The 18279-nt window shown below is 34.8% G+C and overlaps 1 protein-coding gene across 9 annotated transcripts in view; it reads left to right on the top strand.

Annotated features, from left to right (window-relative positions):
* Positions 1–18279, top strand: part of LOC126819420 (ras-related protein Rab-3) — a 62354-nt gene that overhangs the window by 39996 nt on the left and 4079 nt on the right. For all 9 annotated transcript variants that reach the window (XM_050547437.1, XM_050547438.1, XM_050547431.2 and 6 more), the window contains exons 3-4: positions 11247–11365; positions 14099–14223. In XM_050547437.1, the coding sequence (XP_050403394.1) occupies positions 11247–11365; positions 14099–14223 (244 nt within the window). The remainder of the gene's footprint in view (positions 1–11246; positions 11366–14098; positions 14224–18279) is intronic.

The raw sequence follows: 18279 nt of genomic DNA, 5'->3' as shown, positions 1-18279 counted from the left end.
TTTTTAGTGATTAGTCGTTCTACACACGTATGATCAGTGGAAACCATACAAATTGATGATTGGCTTGAAATTATCAATTAATTCACCTCCAAAGGAAGATTAAGGCATTTGATATTTCGTGGCTTCATTTAACACAAATATAAAAGTATGGAATTTCTTATTCCGATTTCTTTAACATAAATATAGATTTATTACACCATCCCATTCATTCAAACATGCACGTAGACAGCCCAAATACAAGAGAGAATGTTCGCATTGTGGACAGGTATATATACTAAATAATAATAATAATAAAGATCGTCAATTTGCATCCTCTCTTAGTGGTAATACAGTAAATATCGGTAGATAATAGTCTATAATATTTTGATTTGACCCTAAGAACATCTTAGGGGAAATCCTATCACAAGGAGTCAATGCACACCGCGTCTGTAACGGTGTGAGGTGACTCCTACAACTGCGCATGCGCCAAACGGTAATCACACACCAGGGACCATCTGAAACTGCCACACCGGTACTTCTGTTGAGTACCTTTTATCAACGATCTTAAGGAATAGTGGCTATTGTGTCAAAGATGGTTGCGATGTATTGATGTATATAGCAAGTAAGCTGATAATCGCATGATCAGCTGTTGACTTATTATTATTACGGTACACATACATTATTGTGGTTAACTGCTTGATGAGCTGAATGATGATATTGAATATTATTATTATAGATAGTATTGAAAGGAATTGAAACAAGAACGTGTTTGGACTTATGTTTAATTTCAATACCAGCTATAACTATTATCGATAAAAAATGAAAAGATATGAAATGGGGTTTAACAATCTGTGTTCTGTCTGCACAAACTGGGCTAATGAAGCCGGGCAAATGCTATACAGTGTACTACAAGGTCAATTTTACCTGTACAGCAGCGCTATTCCCTACATTTATATTGAATTCCAACATTCAATTTCAATGGTTCTTTTACGTGCCAGCTAACGTGACATCGGATCTCAGATGTTCGTCCCATCTGATCAACTGGATGTTGGTTGATCTTTGCCAGGCAATCCATACTGTACGTAACTGAAATGAAATGGGGTTTAACGTCCTACTGTTTTGCTCCGAACTGGGCTAATGAAGACGGGCATACGCCATACAGTGTGCTATGAGGGAAATTTTGCCCGGACAGCGGCACTACGGCCTACTCTTATATCGAATTCCAACTGTCAAGGGATCTTTTACGTGCACGCCAATGAGTACACGGGACCTCGGTTTTTCGTCCCATCCGAACGACTAGACAGCTGTCCTTGTCAGCCCCTCCGTCCTGCATCACTGACAAGGGAGAACCACGCCGGAAAATCGGGATGAACTTTCTCGGCCAATGCAGGGATCGAACACCCGACCTCCAGGCTAGCGAGCCAGCGCCTTACCCACTTAGCCACCGTGATCCCCCTGTACGTTACTACTGACTAGGGTAAACCACATTGGACCTCCTGTTTAGTGAACCAGTGTCTTTCTCACTGAGCTACCGCGACTCCCTGTTATTAATAAAAAAAATTATTGTAGAGTACCTGGTACCTCTAGTGCTAGTCTTCAGAAAATCGGACATTTACACAAAATTTCAAATTATGTGAATTAAAATGTTAACCTTATTTTATTGAGAGAATTAACTGTAGTAATTTAGTCCGAACATATTTAGTTAGTAAGGGATAGTGATAGTCCATGATGAAAGTGTGGTTATGATGGTGCCAGTGGATAAAACCAGATTAACAAGTATTTTGGTTAGAACAAGTATATTGGTACGGGTGGGCAGTACATGTGATGGTACATGTACAATACCTAGGTTGTTCATTTTTATACGTCCACATTCATAATGTGAACGTATTATGCCGTCGCCCCTGTCTGTGTGTGTGTGTGTGTGTGTGTGTGTGTGTGTGTCTGTGGTTCGCCTACAGGGCGCAATTCTTCATGGATTTTCTTCAAACTTGGTATACTTATTCCTTATACCCCAAGGAAGATCCCTATTGTTTTTGGTGCATGCCCGACCCCCCGGGGCAGAGCCACGCCCATTTCTAGTATTTGTTTGTTTGTCGTCTACAGGCCACATTTCTTAACTAATAATCTTGAAACTTTGCATACACATTCTTTGTACCCTAAGGAACATCCCTATCGTTTGGGGTGCATGCCCAACCCCCAGGGGCAGAGCCACGCCCATTTTCTTTTCGTGTGTCTTTGTGTCGCCTACAGGGCGCAATTCTTACTGGATTTTCTTCAAACTTGGTATACTTATTCCTTATACCCCAAGGAAGATCCCTATTGTTTTTGGTGCATGCCCGACCCCCAGGGGCAGAGCCACGCCCATTTCTAGTATTTGTTTGTTTGTCGTCTACAGGCCACATTTCTTAACTTATAATCTTGCATACACATTCTTTGTACCCTAAGGAACATCCCTATCGTTTGGGGTACATGCCCAACCCCCAGGGGCAGAGCCACGCCCATTTCCCATTTTCTTTTCGTGTGTCTTTGTGTCGCCTACAGGGCGCAATTCTTACTGGATTTTCTTCAAACTTGGTATACTTATTCCTTATACCCCAAGGAAGATCCCTATTGTTTTTGGTGCATGCCCGACCCCCAGGGGCAGAGCCACGCCCATTTCTAGTTTTAAAAAGTACCATATCAATCAAAGCAGGAATGTGGACGTATATTGCAGCGGTAGCGATGCTCTTGTTTTAATCTGGGTCTGATTCTATAAGAATTTTGGGAATTTTTCAAGACTCGTTTTCAGGAGAACACTTAATGGGTGGACACGAAAAGGGTGTCTAAATCATATGGATCTCAAAGAAAAGCCAAAGTCCTGTGAATTTCTCTCCCTGGCACTGCACAAGTACTCATGAAAATTTAAATTGACCAGACAATTTCCTTTCTGTGAAACTCATTACAGAATTATTTTTCAACTTCGTAGGACATTTACACTATTTAGGTGAATGTTCAATAGAATGTAATTTGTTATTTACAGACCCTAGTATAAAACCAGACAGCAAACTTTTTTTTTTGTGGTAGATTGATTAATGGTAGATCATTTATACACAATTACAGTAAACTTACTGACCTAGAAAATACCACATAATAGAGGTGGTAGAGATCATGCCATGGTGTAATGAATTTATTATATTACCATTGATTTGCCGAGCATGGCCATGACAGGAATATTCCTGCTTACATGAAATTATACTAAATAAACAATATTCTCACTTTAGCATATCAATCAAACTTATAATAGAAGATAATTAACTCCAAGTTTCCATGGTAACTTATCAACAAGATCAATGATAGCTGTGGGTATTTTGGGAGGAATACTTATTGATTTGTTCAAATAACCAGTTGGTTTTACTATAGGAATGTTGAAGGTGTGTTAAGAGATTAATGTTTTAATGATAATGTTTAGTCAGCCTGAGATTTATTTAGTTAAGTGGTTTGATATGTCGGAGAGAACTGTAATTGTTTAAATGAAGAAGTTATCATTTTTTTACCAATAAAAACAAAGTATAACAGATCGTAATAGCAATCAAAATTATCAGTGTGATGAATTTATACTTTCCATCAATAAGATTACTCTCAGTCTCAAACAAGTCATGTTGAAAAAATGTCAACTATGTATGTATGTATGCATGGCTTAATAATAATGAATTAAAACTAATAGATGTGTTGAGCTTCATACATTATTTTATAAAATTACGTTTATTTAGAACACCGGTATCTAAAATTCCAATTTAAAGAAACAATAGAAAAGTATTGCAGCAGAACAATAAGTTTGACCTTAATCCAGTTGAAAGAATTTCATATATGAACATTAAAAATTAAATTGTCCATCTAAGTTAACCTACAAATTTGGCCATCAACAAACTTTACAGGTTTTGTCTGCAACTGCCATTAATGAACCCAACTTTACAAAAAAAATTCAGACTTAACCAGGATACAACCACCCTGATTTTAATGAAAACTAAAAATGTTGATCTGAAAATTAAGTCAGTGTTGTAACCGGATATGTTTTTGAATTTAGTTTTGTTGCTGTAAGTTGATATTAACAAATGTATCTACATGCATAGGCATGTTTATCTAAAAATACGAAAATATTGGAGGAAAAATTCTAACACAATTAAGTTATATAACTCTGTTAAGTAATTTTATTGGTAATATCTGAACAGCTTAAAACTTTCAGACATTATAAACTATAGTCTATTTCTTAATATTTTGGTGATTGATTATGCAAATTTAAATTTAAACCCAATTGTTTTAACTTATGTTATACCCTGCAAATGTCAGATCACTCTTTTAAACAGTGAAAGCATTTATAAGCTGCAAATATGGAAAGCAGTATAGGTTGTATTGTCCAGCTTTAATCATCAACTTCCAGTTATATCTGAAGTCTGAAGTTGATTTCAATGACCATTGTAGCCTTTTGATGGTCAAATTGTGATTTAGTTGGGTGTTAAGCATGTTAAATAAACCAATTTGTGAAGTTACACAGATTGATCCGACTCCTACAGAGACCTCTTTTACCGTCTGCTAAATGTTCTAGCATTTTTATCACCAATTTATCCTAAGCCTTACTTTGATCCACAACTGATTAGGTGGGATTGGGTCTTTCCGCAAATACTGTTTGACAAGCTTTATTAAAATGTCCCCCTAATAGCCGTATTACAATTAGTAGCAAGGATTTATGTTGACCTTTCCAATTCATTTATTTCAAAAGCTTGCTGCACTGTAGTAGTGACATTTACCAATTCTGTAGCAATCTTTGTACAGATCTCAGTTATAGTAATAAAACTATGAATTATTGTCAGCTGCTTTGTTGTCCCCCGCCTTTCGAAGAAAGCAGGGGACTATTAAAATGGGTTCGTCCGTCTGTCTGTCTGTCTGTCTGTCTGTCTGTCCGTCTGTCTGTCCGTCTGTCTGTCCGTCACACTTTTTGGGACACAATAACTCTCTTCCTAATTGAGCTAGAATGTTCAAACTTGGTGTATGTGTTTATTAGGTCAATGCCTTGATGGAGTTCGAAGATGAGCATTTTCCGCTTAGGGTAAGCAGAGATAAGCAATTTGATTGGTTGATGCTTTGGGACACGATAACTCTCTTCCTAATTGGGCTAGAATGTTCAAACTTGGTGTATGTGTTGATTAGGTCAATGCCTTGATGGAGTTCGAAGATGAGCATTTTCCGTTTAGGGTAAGCAGAGATAAGCAATTTGATTGGTTGATGCTTTGGGACACGATAACTTTTAATTGAGCTAGAATGTTCAAACTTGGTGTATGTGTTTATTAGGTCAATGCCTTGATGGAGTTCGAAGATGAGCATTTTCCGCTTAGGGTAAGCAGAGATAAGCAATTTGATTGGTTGATACTTTGGGGCACGATAACTCTCTTCCTAATTGAGCTAGAATGTTCAAACTTGGTGTATGTGTTGATTAGGTCAATGCCTTGATGGAGTTCGAAGATGAGCATTTGCAGCTTAGGGTAAGCAGAGATAAGCAATTTGATTGGTTGATGCTTTGGGACACGATAACTTTAGTTCTAATTAAGTGAGATTGATGAAACTTGGTGTATAGTTTCATTACAGTAATATCTTGACTAAGTTTGATAATGAGCATTTTCTGCTCAGGGTAAGCAGAGCGATACGCAATTTGATTGGTCGAGACTTTGGAAAACAATAACTCTCCTACTTTGATTGTCCCCCGCCTTTCGAAGAAAGCAGGGAACTATTAAAATGGGTTCGTCCGTCTGTCTGTTTGTCTGTCTGTCCGTTCCGCTTATGGTAAGCAGAGATAAACAATTTGATTGGTTGATCTTCGAATTGAGTAAATGTTCATGCTTATTGTCCCCCGCCTTTCGAAGAAAGCAGGGAACTATTAAAATGGGTTCGTCCGTCTGTCTGTTTGTCTGTCCGTTCCGCTTAGGGTAAGCAGAGATAAACAATTTGATTGGTTGATGCTTTGGGACACTATAACTTTAGTTCTAATTAAGTGAGAGTGATGAAACTTGGTGTATAGTTTCATTACAGTAATACCTTGACTAAGATCGATAATGAGCATTTTCTGCTCAGATTAAGCAGAGCGATAAGCAATTTGATTTGCTGAGACTTTGGAACACAATAACTCTCTAATTATTTTCCTATTTCGGCGGGGGACATCAGCCTCACTGTTGGCTTGTTTTTATGAAATTTGCTCAAGTGTGCACACATGTATGACCAATGTCTATGTCATATGTTATTTTATTATTTTTGTCCCCCACCTTTCAAAGAAAGCAGGGGACTATTAAAATGCGTTTGTCCGTATGTCTGTCTGTCCGTCACACTTTTTGGGACATAATAACTCTCTTTCTAATTGAGCTAGAATGTTTAAACTTGGTGTGGGTGTTTATTAGGTCAGTGCCTTGATGGAGTTCAAAGATGAGCATTTTCTGCTTAGGCTAAGGAGCGATAAGCAATTTGATTTGTCAAGACTTTGGAACATAACAATTCTGCTTTTAATTGATGTAGAATGTTTAAACTTAATGTAGATGTTCATTAGGTGAATGTCTTGACGGATTTCAATGATTAACATTTCCCGCTAAAGCTAAGCAGAGGCTATTGATTTCATTGGTCGATGCTTTGAGACAAGATAATCTTGATTCTATCTAATAGAGAGTGATGAAACTTAGTGTATAGTTGATAATCAGTTTAATTGCTTGATACTTTTGAAAAAAATAAATGTGTGATTAATTAATACGACTGTCATCTGTTTATTTTTGGATTTCGGCAGGGGACATCAGCCTCACTATTGGCTTGTTTAATTCTGTTTTTAATTTCAAATCTGTATTTTGACATTACTTGCCATTGGGTGCTTTATTTTTATTACTCAATCACCATTAATTTATGAAATAAACACAATAGAAATCTGTTGATTGATTTGGCACTTTTGTTCGCTAATGACGTTGAGAAGAATGATGGTTCCGCGAGTTGATTCTCTACCGTGAGTCACTTGGTGTTGGTGCGAGTTGTTTCGCTATTGTCAAAAATGGGTTAATACATATATATATATATATATATATATATATATATATATATATATATATATATATATATATGTTTGTACATACTATGTCTCTTTGTCTAAATGTTCATCCACATTCATGTCTGTTTTGTCAAATATTCGTGTTTTGTGTGTCTGTAAAATGTCTATGATTGTCTCTAATTGAACCCGTTATATAACGTCTCATCCTATCATTTATTGTTTTCTGTACATATATATAAATATTTAATTATCCATTTAATCCGCTTTCGCTTATCACCTTATAAATAATCTCACTACGTATATATATAACATGTAATTGACTGCGATATCACCTCGGTGGAAGCAGACGTTAAATAAAGCCATTTCACACATAAGATGATTCATTAGTTGGAGAGACTAGCTTAGGAAACCTATAATACTAGTTGGAGATCCGATTTATAGGAAATTATAAGTTGTTGAATTGTTGCTGTAAGTGTTGAAGATCCATTCCAAGAATCTGTATTCATTTCCAATACTTAGAGGACACATGTCAATGAGCTACATCCCCTGAAAGTCGTACGGTGTTACATGGATTAGTCAGATTTGAAATCTGAAGTTTTATATTTAACTCTTAAATGACCCAGAGATTTGACGTCATAACGTCATAAAAATCAACGTCATAATGGTCAATAGTGTTAAAATATAGATATGCATTTTAAAGTCATATTAAAAAACAACTGTAGATAAACCCTTCATGTAAATGGATGAAATAATCTAAATTTAATGCCATCTTCATAAATATAATTTTATACAAAAAATTAATTTAGACATTTCATGAAAAAATCATGTATATAATTTCGGCTGTTGTAAACTAAAAATCATTCATCATGACTCTCTTTTAATTTAAGCTTAGGCCGTGTTGAATTGATTCCTTGTTTCTCCTGCCACCACTCTGGCAATCATGTGCGGTAGTGCAGTAAACACAACACAAAGTGGGTTTCAAACCACAAAGTGGTCTGGCATAATACCTATATAGTCTGAGGGTTGTGTGCCATTTTTAATAATATTATAAATAATCTAATTATATTATTGGTTAGAATAAAAACACAGATAATATTTATTTAATTAAATAAATTTAATAACAAACTAAAATTTGGTAACAAGTGGCTTCTTTGTTTAACTTTTTAAAAAATGAAATAACCATATTTTGATATAAATTTGCCGTATTCTTGTGTTACAATACAATGGAAACATTCTAGTTAGACGAAATTTGATTCGCTTGTTGAGTTATAGATGGTTTCGACAATATCATCGAACGTGAAAGTGCTGGGAATACACACCAAAGTCGAGTCGAGATAAGTAAATTCGCGTACCGGTTGGCCTAATTTATTGATGTTCAAGGAAATAATAATGGTCCCGTTCGTTCGTTCGTTCGTTCGTTCGTTAAACTCCAGAAACGAACGAACGGGACCACTATTATTTCCTTGAACATCAATAAATTAGGCCGACCGGTACGCAAATTTACCTATGTCCCGGCATAGCTCACCATTTTGTAAGGCGTGCGTTATTTATTACACAAGATATGATTGGGTAATACTTGAATAATAATAACTTGTGTTATAATTTTAGCCAATGAAAAAATTGATTATTCAGGTTCCCCGGTTGAATATTAGCGACTGTCTTACAGTTTATAATATGACTGCTACACGCGCCATTTTGCGGAATTCATCCAATCATATACAGTGTAACTTATTCCATAGTATGCGGGCCCCTACATGTGTATTATCAACCGGATCCATTCACTTGATTTGGTATTTGTTTATTCGGTGCAATGCCTATTTTCTGTCCGCAGGTTTATCTTGTAGATTTTTGTTTTGCGTGTAGTGCGGCCCCCCTGCACTTACTTAATTAGTTCGTAACGAGGAATAAACAACGAGAATTGACTTCTGATGTTTGGTAGAATTTTTTTTAGATGTTATTATTAACGTAATTTTTTGAATATTTTTTTTTGTGTTAAAAACGTAAGCGCACGATTTTCGGGGTCCTCGACCTAAGCGCGCGGGCGAGGAGAAACAAGAAATCAATTCAACACGCCTTAGGCCCTATTTAAGTAATTAAAATTTGTTGGCCGCGATGGTCGCAGGCGAGTTTTTGATTTTTCATCGTCGGCGACCGAAATCGCCAATGTTGTCGCGTAGTGTGCGCCAGGCTTTAATAAGGATGGTATTCCGTCATTAGGAGAACAATGTTGTATAGGCCGAGACATAACACTGTTTTATTATAATTTTTTAAGAAGCAACAGTTAAGATTTTTAACTGTCAAAATGTCAAACAGGAAGTAAACAAATGAGAAAAGGTCGTCTGTTTATTATTTCGCTAGGAACGTTGCATTTGAGTAACTTGTTTTGTCGACAAAAGTCGCCGTGTGTACTTAACGGCAACGTTATAATATTCAAAATTAAAAACATGAATTAGAATTTAATATAGGTCAATCTCAATTAATATTGATGTTCTTATCTTACATTGAAAATATAGGGTCCTAATATCCAATATTTAAGACAATTAAAATTTAATAATCAGTACATGAGTCGACTATCCTATGGTGTCTGGTGCCATTTTGTAATAAACAAAAAAAAACATATCCTCTAAGACAATGTGGGGATAATAAGTAAAGTCTGATTCACAAACGACAAATAATAATATTAATAATAATAAAAAATGAAAAAAGACTAAGACTGCATAAACGACTGCTATTCAATTTGAACTGTTTATGTATTTCATCGTGCATAATTGATTAGAAATTACAATATTTTTTTCAAAAATTGAATACAAGTCACTTAAAATACATTCATATTACAATAATATGTGCTTATAGAATCATTCTCATCCATTTCAAGGTTCCAATAAAATAGAGCCATACGTCCTTTGTAAAAAAAATGTTGGTTTAATATAAGAAAAATATGAAACTAGCACGCAAGGAAAAAAAAAATAGTGGTTTTATTTTTAAAAAAATTAAAACCTAGTACATTCGAAATGTGATAATAGCCAAGTTATTAATAAGAGGTGTCAAACGCATCCAAAACATTGAGTTGGGTCATATATGGTTCATGCATAGTAAAGCAATATGACACCTTTATTTTCAATCCTCAAGTTTTTAGATAAATAAAATTGTTTGTAGCACAACCAGACACAAATAATTGTTTTTTCTTCAACCACTTTTGGTTTACTGATTGTCATATATACCCCCAAGTGTGAGTACATGGTGAGAATCTATCAGTTTAGATTTATAGATGTTAAAATGGAAGATGTGAGATGTAGAGATAGTGAAATATAATCAAATAATAGATATTGATTTTTCTCCACCCCGACCCATACCAGTCTATATTTAATACTCTAGTTAACATTACTATCGTGGAGGTCAAACTCGTTCATTATAATATTCTATCCAATGTACAGACGTAATCATCTCTCATAGGGTTTCCATGGATTCTGTATTCAATAATGGATGCCAAGGTCTTGAAGAATTTAATTTAATACATGTAGATGTAATCTTGATTGGAATTTTATTTTGTCCTAAATTAATACACCTCAAACTGTCTGAATCCAAGAGGAGTTTTGATTTTCCAGATGTGAATTTTAATAAAATTTAATTTCATTTTGATTACCGGTACCTTCCCTTTTTTGCCCAATGTGGTTTCCCTTGTCAGTGGTGCAGGACGGAGGGCTTGACAAGGACAGCCGTCTAGTTGTTTGGATGATACAAAAAAACGAGGTCCCTTGTACACATTGGCGTGCACATAAAAGATCCCTTGGCAGTTGGAATTCGATATAAGAGTAGGCCATAGTGCCACTGCCCGGGCAAAATTTCACTTTTATTAGCACACTGTGTGGCTTATGCCCGTCTTCAGTAGCACAGTCAGGAGCAGAACAATAGAACGTTAAACTCCATTTCATTTAATTTCATTTCCTTTTTTTTGCAAGCTTGTATAGATTAAAAGTCATGTTGTTTGAGATAGTAATATACATAGAGTGAGATTTTGATAGTTCTGGATCTGGGTTTTTAGTCATATACAAATACAATTGCTAAACAGATTAAAATATTAAAAAATAACATTTATCACTTAGATATTACTCATTCCACACAAAACTTGACTTTCTGAAATCATTTCTCATTCTCTGGTAAATGTGATCTTAATGCTAGCTAAAATTAAAATGTGTTTGTTTTTAATTTGTAATAGGATACAGCTGGTCAAGAAAGATATAGGACAATAACAACAGCATATTACCGTGGTGCTATGGGATTTTTACTCATGTATGATGTAACAAATGAAGAATCTTTTAATGCTGTTCAAGATTGGTAAGGAATTTGATTATATACTAGCGAATGTTATTACTCTCTTTATCTGGCTTCATTTCATTCACTCTCGCCTCATTTACGCGGAGTTGGAAGTCATTTTTTTTGTGTGATTATAAAAAGTCTGTTGAATGATGTTGTAAACATGGTGTGTCAGTATGACATGATTATGAGTATGATATATTGTACGATTTATGATCAATCAGGCGTATCTTTCGGCCATATTCCTGTGATTAATGAGAGTCTAGGATTATAGTTACCAGATTTTATAATAAATCATCATCATTACCGGTATTATTATATAATGTATAACAGTCATTATAAAATTTACATGAAACAACATGCGATATCATGTTGGATATTGAAACAACATGCGATATCATGTTTGATATTAAGTAACATAATTACAGTAGATCAGCAGTCATCCAGAAAGGAAAGCAAAATTGTGTCTCCCCCCCTCCCCCTTTGTTTTTAACGAGATAGTATGTCTTTTGTAATTGTCAGCCACCCTTTTCCTGTAAATGTAAATGTTCACCTGTCTATAGGTGGTTCACCCAAAAGATCCCTTGGGAACTACTCGAGTACATGCATGATAACCCTGTAATAAAACGTAACCAAATAAAAATAATGTGAAAATCTTGGAATTTCTCTTTCAATCAGATTGTGATAAAGACACAGAAATACAAAAATACAACAGATTGTTAGCTATCTCTACTTTGGCCAATTTCACTACGCTTGTATTAAAAAAAAACTTGAGGCATCATAACAGAACAAAAAGAGATTATTTTGTGCTAATTTCTTTAGTCTTATTATATCAGCTGTAAGCCTCAATTTAAGAAATAATTCCAGGAAATTAAAAAAGTCTTATGATAGAATTAATAGGATTACCATGTATGTACATGTAGCAAGTAATATTAGTATTTATTTCACCACAGATTATTAGTAATTTGTTACAGATGAGAGAAATGAAATCTGTTGACTGATTTCTGTGACCATGACTTGTGTAATTGTATGTGTGACTAGGGTATATGTGACCATGACTTGTATTTTATTTTTCAGTAGCGACCCATTCTCTGCTTCGTTTCAAATTATGTTTCATTTAATCATTACTTTAATTTCTTTAACAAAGTTTCTTTCCTTGGTTGTCCATGTCATCATTGTAAAGACATTTCTTGGGAATTGTTGACAATTTTGTATCCCAGTGTGACACTGTCAGTGTGAGATGGTTCCTGGTGTGTGATTACCGTTTAGTGCATGCGCAGTTGTAGGAGCTCACATCATTATGGACATGGTGTGCATTGACTCCCTGTGATAGGATTTCCCCTATTGTTTGTTTATTTCGATAAAAAGTAGAAATACAAATTGACTAAGGCGCGGATACCCCAAAACATAGCTAAAACATCAAAGAGTGTAACGACTAATCACTAAAAAAAACAAAGGCAACAAATCACGAACGATAGAAGTATCAATTTCAAGCCCATCAACATAGATCCGTTGATCGTGTATAACTACTGATCACTAAAACAACAGCTAATCACGATATAGCTTCGTTGTTAACGCAAACAACAGTTTTGGACATGCGCAAGTGCCCAGGAGCAAACACACACTGTGAGTTAATTCAAACTGTTACACCAGGCCAAACAGTAAATCTATAATGTTGAACACAAAAGAATAAAAATAGGCATGCAGCAAACAAAGATGTTCATGTATAAGTGCTTTGCTGGGGTTGTAAAAGCATCCCCCCACTCCCCAAAAATTGGTTATTTTGACTTTTATTTGGAGCATTCTCAGATGGTAGGATGCCCAAGATTGCAAAGGGAATTATAAAGTGGGTTTATTTGGAGCAATTTCAAGAAGTAGAGACTTGAGATAACTTTTGGATATTGCATCACATGTAAACAACATGGTAAATAAAAATAATGGTTAGTGTTGAAATGACCCAGATAAACTCATCTGATTTAATTCCAGTGGTTATTGTGGACACCCATGAAATCTTCAATCTAGTTGAATGTGTAAATATGTTTTTGTGGTAGTGTATTTTCTTTTTGTTGTAAGTTTCTCTGTAACTCTATCTCTATATAAATTGTATCAGGTGTACTCAAATCAAGACCCATGCCTGGAGCAATGCTTCTGTCCTTCTAGTGGGCAATAAATGTGACCTTGAAGATAGACGAACCATTACAGCAAAGGAAGGCGAGGAACTGGGCGGTAATCTAGGTACTGTGCCATTGAGTGTGTAAACAATTATTATGCCTAGCTACTTATATTATGCCTAGCTACTTATATAGTGTGGTTGATTGCTGTGCTTTGGGAAAATTGTGCCACTTTATTGGTTGTGGTGGGATTGATGTGCTCGCTCAACGGTTTATGTGAATATTTTCATTTTTGTCCTGGTATAATAAAAAGAAATATCTGTTAAATGTTCTATAAATTTACGAAATTTGCAAAAATTAGTTATGTGGCTGGTTCCAGGACTGAAGTGACCATTGTTTAGTGAGCACATTTTGTGGTTTCTGGTTAAAGGTTGTAAACTTTGTTGTTATCTTTTTCTAGTTATTCTTTCTTTCCTTAACACTAACATTTTAACTATTAGCTTACAGATTCTTCATTACTAATCAGCAGTATATATAGCAGATCGTGTATAGTGCATGGGGCAGATGTTAACAACTGGGTTTTCTCTTATTTTTTTTAATTTTGGGGTATTTTTTTATTATTAGCCATATTTGTTTGTTTCAGGTGCACACAGATAAAGACATATTCCTGGGATAATGCTCAGGTTGTTTTAGTGGGGAACAAATGTGATTTGGAAGATGAACGTGTAGTGTCTATGGAACGCGGCAAACAACTAGCTGATCAATTAGGTACATCTAGCAGACATCTTACTTTCTTTTCAAAACTTTTCATTCTTTGTGATGCATGGCCATCTTTAGTGTAGACATAAAAAAAAAATAGTATTGACTGTACTCCCGGAGAAAACAATTCCTCGCCATTCTGCATTTGTAAATCACGCAAGATATATTTTACCCGTGTAAAGATCTAAATGCCATTGATATCCTTATGGAAGTCCTGACATATAGAAACAAGTAGAATAAGTTACAATAGGGTTGCTTTATTTTGTTCCAATCCTGCTGGTAAAGGTACTTCCCTTCATTGTATATATACTCTACTGGCTTTTTCCTTTTATGTTTTTTGTTATCTTCTATTAAATTTATGAATTCAGATTACATGGTTTTAACAACCTTATAATTTACAGCTATCAAAATTCTTTAAAACTTATATTGAATAATTATTTCATAAAAGGGGTTAATGTTATGTTGTTTGATATTGATATTAATATAATATTCTGACAGTATTTTTATACGCCATGTGGACGTATTATGCCATTGCCCCTGTCTGTCCGTCCACAATTTGTTTTTGGACACTCTACAGGTCACAATTTTTATCCGATTTTACCAAAACTTAAAATATAGGTCTATCTCCCAAAGATCTCAGTTCATTTCGATATTGGCATCTATTGGACTATAACTTCATGGATTATGTTCCCTGATTGTATGAAAAGTCACGTTTTTAGCTTGTGGACACGCTAGAGGTCACAATTTTCACCCGATTTTGATGAAACTTGAAATGCATGTTTATAACCCAAAGATGTTGGTTCCTTTCGATATTCACGCATATGGCCCGAATTATGGCCCTTGAATGTACAAAAAATCATGTTTTTAGCTTGTGGTCCCTTTAGAGGTCACAATTTTAATTCGATTTAAAAAATATGTGTGAATATATCACTGTTACACAATAATAGCGCATATCTGAACGTAACTTGCTGCGGATTCTCTGGAGGTCACAATTTTATTCCCGATTTAAAAAAAAACAACATTTAAATATATTACCATTCCACCATAATGAAGATTGAATTCGAATTTCGGGAAAATTGAAATGAAACTGCCCAACAAAATGGCCATTCTTTGTATGCAAATTGTGTAAAAGTATGTAATATGAAGGTTGTGGACTCTCTAGAGGTCACAGTTTTTATCCGATTTTGATGAAACTTAAAACATATCTTTATATCCCAAAGATCTCAGTCCCTTTTGATATTTGTGCATTTCAGACCATAACTTTCGGGGTTATTGCCCCTGATTGTACAAAAAATCACATTTGTTTTTAGCTTGTTCTCTACCCATCTCTTGCAAAATGTGGGTGTATCCTGTCTGGCAGCCGCTGGTCACTACTTGTAAGAATGATATTGGGTCTGTCCATCTTTATTAGTAAGTGTAGAAGAACCACTCCACATGCAAACAGAAACCCATAAGACAAACACGCGGACAAGATACACAATACACGAACATTGCAAACAGTAACAATCTGATTAAAACACAGATCCTATTTTGTTTTGTTTTTAATAGTTCAAAATTTCATTTAACTTGTCTTCACTACAGTAGAATATGGAAGAGTTGTTATTTAAGTGTAAGTGACATTCTGGTTGATGTGAGGGTTTAGCCACTGAAAATGTCTGTTACGGCAAGTTCTTGGCATGCGGTGCACAGAACTGTGGGTAAACCTCTAGAAATGTCAACGCTGATTGACTAATTAATGTCTGACATTATAGGGTCAAAAGCCACTCATATGACCCCTGACACGACCTTCTACTACAACCGGTCAGATCTTCATTTAGTGTAGGCCTTCGAAAGTATAAAAAAATGAAACGAAATATAGATCTGTATTTTAATCAGATTGAAACAATAAACAACAAAAGAATTATTAAATCAAGATAATGGATCCAGAGGCCAATGTATAAGCACCCACTTGAAATCTTGAAATGTGACATTACATGGGTTGTAACAAAACAAGTTAGACATTGAATCCCATTTCATTGCTTTTCATTGCGCAAAGCAAATTTTTCCGATTGCATTTTTCAATACCTGTAGTTAATTAAATTGATTAATTCTACATGACTGAATGTAGGTCATACTTGATTGTGTTTAAAACAATTATATCTTGTTATTCTCATGTCAGACTGACTCATAAATAACTAACAATGTGAAAACTACATTTACTTCAGTAATTACTGCATAGTTAAAGAAAATTAATTAAGTAATTAAAGAAAACAGTCTACTGATTTAGAATTGATATCAATCAGATTTTTCTCTATTTCTTTTACTTCGAGCTTGTAAACAAAGTATTTTGTGATTTTCTGTGATCTTGATGTTAGGTTTTGATAAATTACATTTCCTCTGTGTTGGAGTAGTATTGATTTGTTTTATAAGAACGACAGTTCAAAGTGATATATTTGGAGGTACGGTGACTGTATGGCTTCAATCCATCTTGTTAAGCATCAGATTCAAAATGGCGGATTAATCTGCTTACATTTGATAGGATAAAGTGATGTGGACCGGTCGTATTGTAGAAGATGGTTCTGCTGTTGAGACAATCTATTATATTCCTCTATTGTAATCTCGAGTTGCCAGGATTCAAGGGAGACATGTAATAGAACCTATAATTATAAATCATATGCAATCAATACTGCACACCACTTTTTGGGGTCTATTGAAGTCCATACTTGACAAGTAAAAGATATTCGGATTATTAATAAAACGTTGAAAGGAACTAAATCACTTATTGCTGCGTAAAATCAATACTGCTTTAGCTCTCCATTCAATTGCAATCTAAAAGCTTGATACACAAACCTTTGTTTCTTTGCACAGAAATTAATAGTAATGGATAACAATCAGATTTCATATTGGGTGCATCTCACTTTGCACATTATTGGAAATATCTTGTGTTAGATTTATTAAATTAAGTACATGGCTTTCTAGAATTCTGGATCTATTTTTAGGAATAAGTAGGATATAAAATCACCTTACTCACTGCTTCACATCAACACATTAAGAAACATTACTAACAATTTGCCCTACAGGATCATTTTGATTAGGTTATCTTCATAAATCTGGTCTCATATTAATAATAATATTCCTGGATGTGAATGTTAGTCGATAATTTAATTTGTCTTTTTGCCTTTGTATTATTTAAAATCAAATATGGTTACTTTGAAACACTTTTGATGAAATTGTTCAAACTAAACTAGGCTTTAAAAGTAAAATTGTGAACAGAAAAAGAACTGCACAAGGCAAACCTATTTATGATCCAAAATTTAAGAATTCAGTAAGTTCCTCCTTCCTTAAAACCCCAGAGAATAATTTCAACAAATTTTTATACGCTCACATTGAAATGTGGTCGTATATTGTCGTCGCCCCCGTCCGTCCGGCCGGCCAAAGTTAATATCTGATTGACTTTAAATTTATACACAGTGTTTAAGGTCTTGAGACGAAGAAGCCTATTGATTTTCAGCGATTTCCGATAATTATTGCCAGAGTTATGGCCCTTGATCACTTTGAAAAATCTTGTGGACGCTCTAAACGCCAAAGTGAATATCCAATTGACCTAAAAATTATACACAGTGTTTAAGGTCATGAGACGAAGAATCCTATTGATTTTCAGCGATTTCCGATAATTACTGCCAGAGTTATGGCCCTTGATCCCTTTGAAAAATCTTGTGGACGCTCTAGAGGCCAAAGTTAATATCTGATTGACTTCAAATTTATACACAGTGTTTAAGGTCATGAGACGAAGAAGCCTATTGATTTTCAGAGATTTCCAATAATTACTGCCAGAGTTATGGCCCTTGATCACTTTGAAAAATCTTGTGGACACTCTATAGGCCGAAGTTAATATCCGATTGACTTTAAATTTATACACAGTGTTTAAGGTCATGCGATGAAGAATCCTATTGATTTTCAATGATTTCCTATAATTACTGCCAGAGTTATGGCCCTTGATCACTTCAAAAAATCTTGTGGACGCTCTAAAGGCCAAAGTTAATATCCGATTGACTTTAAATTTATACACAGTGTTTAAGGTCGTGA

Source organism: Patella vulgata, chromosome 4 (genome assembly GCF_932274485.2).
Source record: "Patella vulgata chromosome 4, xgPatVulg1.2, whole genome shotgun sequence".
Taxonomy (NCBI): domain Eukaryota; kingdom Metazoa; phylum Mollusca; class Gastropoda; family Patellidae; genus Patella; species Patella vulgata.
Note: the sequence above shows the minus strand (reverse complement) of the source record. Positions and strands in the feature narration are given on the sequence as shown.